The sequence below is a fragment of the Pangasianodon hypophthalmus genome, chromosome 23 (genome assembly GCF_027358585.1).
Source record: "Pangasianodon hypophthalmus isolate fPanHyp1 chromosome 23, fPanHyp1.pri, whole genome shotgun sequence".
Taxonomy (NCBI): domain Eukaryota; kingdom Metazoa; phylum Chordata; class Actinopteri; order Siluriformes; family Pangasiidae; genus Pangasianodon; species Pangasianodon hypophthalmus.
In genome coordinates this window covers 1052501-1059719 of record NC_069732.1, presented here as the reverse complement: position 1 = coordinate 1059719, position 7219 = coordinate 1052501, and the positions used below count along the sequence as shown (strand labels likewise).

General features: G+C 48.1%; 1 protein-coding gene across 1 annotated transcript in view; it reads right to left on the bottom strand.

Moving 5' to 3' along the window:
• Positions 1-1056: 1056 nt before the first annotated feature.
• Positions 1057-7219, bottom strand: part of ube2m (ubiquitin conjugating enzyme E2 M) — an 8847-nt gene continuing 2684 nt past the window's right edge. The window contains exons 2-6 of the mRNA XM_034298749.2: positions 5121-5215; positions 3506-3544; positions 3213-3316; positions 2957-3020; positions 1057-1281 (exon numbers count right to left, since the gene is read on the bottom strand). Of these exons, the coding sequence (XP_034154640.1) occupies positions 1141-1281; positions 2957-3020; positions 3213-3316; positions 3506-3544; positions 5121-5215 (443 nt within the window). The 3' untranslated portion in view covers positions 1057-1140. The remainder of the gene's footprint in view (positions 1282-2956; positions 3021-3212; positions 3317-3505; positions 3545-5120; positions 5216-7219) is intronic.

The following is a 7219-nucleotide window of genomic DNA, read 5'->3' as shown; positions in this document are numbered from 1 at the left end:
CTTATGATGTTATTATTATATTAGTTACTCTAGAACAGATTTCTACGCTTACAGGAACAGAAATATTTAAATGAACTGAAGGCTTTAGGTAATATTAGAGAAGCTAACTATTCATCTGGCGACAGTTTAGTGAGCTAGGTTGATAGCTAGCGCAGCTAATTATGCTAATAAAGACGTGCTGATTCATTCACAGGATACAAACACTATAATACGTCATACTACTCCTACTGTAAAAGAAGAAATAAAAACAAAGTCCAACCCTAACAGAATTGAACACTCTTTATCTGATCAGTGTGTGTGTGTGTGTGTGTGTGATGGTAAATATATATTATATAAGCATTCAAGTCCATATTTTATTTAACATAATTCATATTGCAGTCATTGTGAACAGCTGGGATTTCAATATACACAAGAGGATTGTAAGATTTCTGTCGCCCGAACAAACTCAGACCCTCTGCACAAAAACTAGACACACCCCCGCCCACCCACGCCACCCTCACGGGCACCCCATGCCACCCCAATACCCCCCCCCCCCCCCCTCCTCCTCCTCCCCTCCCCCTCCCCCTCCCCAAACAGGTACACATGGAGAAAAACTTAACAAAAAACATATGACCTCCCATTCTGTCAGAGCCACTCTCATCCTGCGCTCAGTCAGTCCGTCCGTCAAGCCGTCATGGACGTGTGTGTGTGTGTGTACGTGTGTGTGTACGTGTGTGTGTGTGTGTGAGAGAGAGAGAGCATTTGTGCATTGTGTGAGCTCAAACATCACTGACGCGCTCTCTGAGCTCGGAACGAAACGTTGGTCAGGGAGGAACAGGGTGTTGTTTTTTTTCCCCCCCATGTACAAGACTGTGTGTGTGTGTGTGTGTAAGTATATATGTGTGTGTGTGTGTGTGTGTCTGTAAGTATATATATGTGTGTGTGTGTGAACAATAACCAAACATCACAGCAGCGCTTTACTGCCACACAATTCTCCGAGCAACAATCACTGACTGATCAAACCTTCATTTGAAGCCCCACCCCTTAACCCCTCCCCTCCCCAGGTAACCCCGCCCCTCCCCAGGTCACCCCGCCCCCCCCAGCGGTCAGAGTGTCAGTCAGTGTCTCAGCGTGTGTAAACGATGAGCGTCGTCACTGCTATTATTTGAGACACCGCTCGAAGTAGGTAGCTCCGACGTAGCCTCCGCGTAGCGAGCGCTGGACGTTCTGCTCGAAAAGCCGCCGGTTCGACTGCAGCACCTCCGCCGCCTCCTTGTTCAGAGGATCCTCAGGGTTCGGCTCCTGCCACAGCGTTAAAAAATAAAATCAAAATGTCAGAGAGGGTTAAACACTCACACAGAGGTCAGGCTAGTCAATTACAACATTTATTTACAATTAAAATACGCTCTTTTTATACAGGAGCAGAGGAAGGAAAGAACGAGAAAATGTAAAAGAGGAAGAACAATAAGGAGAAGAAGAGGATGGAGAGAGACAACAGATAGAAGAAAATTAGAGGAAGAAGGAGTGGGAGAAGGAGGAGAAGAAAAAGAAGAGGGAGAAGGAGGAGAGGGAGAAGGATGAGTAGAAGAAGGAAATGAAGAAGGAGTAGTAGAAGGAGAGAGAAGGACGAGAGGAAGAAGAAGGAGGTGAAGAAGGAGTAGTATAAGGAGAGGGAGAAGAAGGAGAGGTGAAGAAGGAGTAGTACAAGGAGAGGAAGAAGAAGGAGGTGAAGAAGGAGTAGTACAAGGAGAGGAAGAAGAAGGAGGTGAAGAAGGAGTAGTATAAGGAGAGGGAGAAGGAGGAGAGGAAGAAGGAGAGGAAGGAGTAGTACAAGGAGAGGAAGAAGGAGGTGAAGAAGAAGGAGAGGAAGAAGGAGGAGAGGAAGAAGGAGATGAAGAAGGAGTAGTAGAAGGAGAGAGAAGGATGAGAGGAAGAAGAAGGAGGTGAAGAAGGAGTAGTATAAGGAGAGGGAGAAGAAGGAGAGGTGAAGAAGGAGTAGTACAAGGAGAGGAAGAAGAAGGAGAGGGAGAAGGAGAGGAAGAAGGAGATGAAAAAGAAGGAGAGGGAGAAGGAGATGAAGAAGGAGATGAAGAAGAAGGAGAGGAAGAAGGAGAGGGAGAAGGAGGAGAAGGAGAAGAAGGAGATGAAGGAGTAGTATAAGGAGAGGAAGAAGAAGGAGAGGAAGAAGAAGGAGATGAAGAAGAAGGAGAGGGAGAAGGATATGAAGAAGAAGGAGAGGAAGAAGGAGAGGGAGAAGGAGGAGAGGGAGAAGAAGGAGATGAAGGAGTAGTATAAGGAGAGGAAGAAGAAGGAGAGGAAGAAGAAGGAGATGAAGAAGAAGGAGATGAAGAAGGATATGAAGAAGAAGGAGAGGAAGAAGGAGAGGGAGAAGGAGGAGAGGGAGAAGAAGGAGATGAAGGAGTAGTATAAGGAGAGGAAGTAGAAGGAGAGGGAGAAGGAGATGAAGAAGAAGGAGAGGGAGAAGGAGATGAAGAAGGATATGAAGAAGAAGGAGAGGAAGAAGGAGAGGGAGAAGGAGAGGGAGAAGGAGGAGATGAAGGAGTAGTATAAGGAGAGGAAGAAGAAGGAGAGGGAGAAGGAGATGAAGAAGGATATGAAGAAGAAGGAGATGAAGAAGGAGAGGGAGAAGGATATGAAGAAGAAGGAGATGAAGAAGGAGATGAAGAAGGAGAGGGAGAAGGAGAGGGAGAAGGAGATGAAGAAGGAGATGAAGAAGGAGAGGGAGATGAAGAAGGAGATGAAGAAGGAGATGAAGAAGGAGGAGAGGGAAAAGAACAAGGAAAGGAAAAAGCAATGGAAAAAGAAGACGAGGAATAAAAATAAATAGGAAGACGAGGTGAAAAAATGAGAAGAAGATGGAGAGAAAAAAGGACAGCAGGTGGAGGAGGAAGAATGTTTCGAATGAGGAAGCCCCCCTCCGGACCCCCCTGCCCACAGAATGGTACAGTCCACTTACTAAGAACAGATACTGTAGTCCGTATATGATGGAGTTAATCGTCAGCACAGGCTTCCAGTCTTCTCTAAAACACACACACACACACACACACACACACACCAGAGTCAGAGACTGTCCTGTTACAGTGTAGAGATTGTGTGATTTAACTCAGTAACACATACACACACATACACACATACACACACACACACATACACACATACACACACATACACACACATACACACACATACACACACACAGACGTGAACAGTACCTCAGTATGTTTAAACACACGTTGCCCTCCAGGTCGATGTTGGGGTGATACACCATCGTTTCACACTTTACTTTAGGAGGGTCGTGAGGGTAACCCTGTCCTACCTGTCTCACACACACACACACACACACACACACACACGCACACGCATATTGATGCATGCTCACTCCAGGTAAAGTGTGATAACACAGCATTCTCCTGTGTGTGTGTGTGTGTGTGTGTGTGTGTGTGTGTGAGTGAGTGTGTGTGAGTGAGAGTGTGTGTGTGAGTGAGTGTGTGTGTCTTTTACTTACTTTAAAGCTAAAAACAAACTTTCCTCCTTTGTAGAACCCCTGAAAAATAAAACACAATAAACAACACTGAATAAAGTGGAGTGGTGTGTGAGATCAGACAGAGAGCGGCGTGAGAGATCGGACAGAGAGCGGCGTGAGAGATCCGACAGAGAGCGGCATGAGAGATCGGACAGAGAGCGGCGTAAGAGATCGGACAGAGAGCGGCGCAAGAGATTGGACAGAGAGCGGCGTGAGAGATCGGACAGAGAGCGGCGTGAGAGATCGGACAGAGAGTGGCGTGAGAGATCGGACAGAGAGCGGCGTGAGAGATCGGACAGAGAGCGGCGTGAGAGATCGGACAGAGAGCGGCGTGAGAGATCGGACAGAGAGCGGCGTGAGAGATCGGACAGAGTGCTGTGAGAGATTGGACAGAGATAGGCGTGAGAGATCGGACAGAGAGCGGCGTGAGAGATCGGACAGAGAGCGGCGTGAGAGATCGGACAGAGCGGCGTGAGAGATCGGACAGAGAGCGGCGTAAGAGATCGGACAGAGAGCGGCGTGAGAGATCGGACAGAGATAGGCGTGAGAGATCGGACAGAGATAGGCGTGAGAGATCGGACAGAGCGGCGTAAGAGATCGGACAGAGATAGGCGTGAGAGATCGGACAGAGCGGCGTAAGAGATCGGACAGAGAGCGGCGTGAGAGATCGGACAGAGAGCGGCGTGAGAGATCGGACAGAGAGCGGCGTGAGAGATCGGACAGAGAGCGGCGTGAGAGATTGGACAGAGATAGGCGTGAGAGATCGGACAGAGCGGCATGAGAGATCGGACAGAGAGCGGCGTAAGAGATCGGACAGAGAGCGGCGTGAGAGATTGGACAGAGCAGTGTGTGTGTGTGTTACAGCCGCTGTAGAACTTTCTACTGTGGTGTGTCAGAACGACCCGAGAATAACATTCACTCCGTCTCTCTATCCCTCCATCTGTCTGATTATCTAGCTCTGTTTCTACGTCTCCCTGTCCATCCGTCCGCCCTCCCGTCTCCCTGTCTGTCCATCCGCCCTCCCGTCTCCCTGTCTGTCCTCCCGTCTCCCTGTCTGTCCATCCATCCGCCCTCCCGTCTCCCTGTCTGTCCATCCATCCGCCCTCCCGTCTCCCTGTCTGTCCATCCGCCCTCCCGTCTCCCTGTCTGTCCATCCGCCCTCCCGTCTCCCTGTCTGTCCGTCTCCCTGTCTGTCCATCCGTCCGCCCTCCCGTCTCCCTGTCTGTCCATCCATCCGCCCTCCCGTCTCCCTGTCTGTCCATCCATCCGCCCTCCCGTCTCCCTGTCTGTCCATCCGCCCTCCCGTCTCCCTGTCTGTCCTCCCGTCTCCCTGTCTGTCCATCCATCCGCCCTCCCGTCTCCCTGTCTGTCCTCCCGTCTCCCTGTCTGTCCATCCGTCCGTCCTCCCGTCTCCCTGTCCGTCCGTCTCTCTGTCCGTCTGCCTGTTCCACTGTTCTAATAAATAAGCTTAAATGCCCAGCATTTCCCCAGCAGCTAATAATCAGTGTAAGTGAGACCCGCTCGCTCCATCCCTCGCTCCCTGCGGTCCTGATGTGTGATGTGGGGGTGAGACAGATGTGTAGAACAGCTGTGAGACCTCGTCTGGTGAAATGATGAGTTTAAAGTTCAGTAGATCATCCTGATCTGGAAAAACAATCTCACACGTCTTCGGGAGATTCAGCTCGTTGATGTCTGAGAGACAGAGACAGAGAGAGACAGAGAGAGAGAGAGAGAGAGAGAGAGAGAGAGAGCAGTTTAGAAAAAAAACCACTTCCTGGTTTATTTCTGTCACTGAGCAACATGTTTAGAGATGTGAGGAAACAGTCTCACGTAGCTAATATATTCATTTGTGGTTCTGTAATATCACATATTTAACTATCTAGCGTTAACGAGTGAAATCTATAAACACAGTGGTTGTTTAGAATATCATTAAAAAAATAAAAAAGGGCATAATTTAAATTGATGAATCAATGTTATTGAAAACGGACAGACAACCAGTGGGAAAAGAAATCCTATTTTTTAACTGATGTGTAAATAATTTAAGAGGCTAGCAAGCTGCCCGTAACTTTGATAATAATAATCCTTCTCTACATCACCCTCCTCTGTTGTGAAAGACTAAATAAATAATAATAAAGTAGAAGATTCAGCCTGAGGTTTAAACCCCTAGCAGACCTGTGTAGGCAGTGAATATGATAAATTAAAGCTTGTGTGTGTAATTCTAGCTTCACTGTAGTGTACATGATGCAGTGAGCCAATTTCAGTCTCAGTTTTTCACAACTCGACACGTTTCACGTCACTGTACACGTCTTTCGGCGAGTCGTTTAAGGCGTCTACTTTATCCACATCAGGGGTGACTGTAAAACAATCGATTCGAGACAAATTTATTTCAGCTTTTATTCACAACACCAGAATTCCAGCGGGTTTCCATACACCAAGATGATCATCTGTTTGAACAGTCCTGCAGATTAAAGAAACTGAAACTGTTATGTCTTTTAGAAGCTTCTGAATTCTTCTCAGTTGTCATAATTAGGAGTTAATTGGGAGTTTACTTGGCTGTAAAAAGGCCTAGCGATACAGCCAAAGTGCTAAAGATACCACGAACATCTGCACATACGCAAATAGAATAATCTTAGGAGCACGCAGATACGGCGTCGTTCAGGAAAGAGGCACAAATTAACTACCAGGGAACTGATGAAGGAGCTGGAGGCATCAGATAGTGTCTGATGTTCTACATCACCATGGGCTGAGAGGCTTTCACACAAGGAAGAAGCCGCTACTCCAAGATCGGCATTAACAAAAAAAGTGTGCAGGTGATCAGCAGGCTGCTGGAGGAGCGTTCTCTGGTCAGATGAAACAAAAATCAGCGCTGTGTAGGAAGGAAAAAGCGAACATCGTTCCAACTGTGAAGCATGGGGGTGGCAGCATCATGTTGTAGGGGGTGTTTTGCTGGAAAATCGTACTGGTGCACTTCAGAAAACAGATGTGAAAAGAGGATAATCATGAAGCAACACCTCAAGGCATCAGGCAGAAAGTGAAAAGTTGGTCGTACCTGGTCTTCCAGAAGGACAGTGATCTTAAACGAATCTCCTAACAGCCGAGTGACAGTCGCGGAGTGAAGCCCTGAGCCGAATCCCACCCGAGACCCACAAACCTGACCGCGTCAGTGTCGGGAGGGGGATTCCAGCAGAGCATTGTGGGAAGCTCCAGGAAGGCGACAACAAGAGTTCGACTCAAGTTCGAGTAAATAAAAGGCAACGACGCCAAACGCTAACCAAGTGCAGGTAAACTTCTGCTCCTCTGTAAATAACAGCTGAAATACATCCATTTCTTTCAGTCTGTGACTCCAGGGGTCTGCTGTTCCTGCCTACATTAGATTACATTATACCTCAATATCTCACCTCACACACACACACACACACACACACACACTCACACACTCACACACACACACACACACACACACACACACACTCACACACCACTCTCACTCACACCCTCACACACACACACTCTGCTCTCACACACCCCACTCTCACTCACACACACACACCCTCACACTCACACACACACACACCCTCACACACACCACTCACACACACCACTCACACACACACACACACACCCTCACACACACACACCACTCACACCTCACACACACACACACTCACACACACACTCCTCACACCTCACACTCAC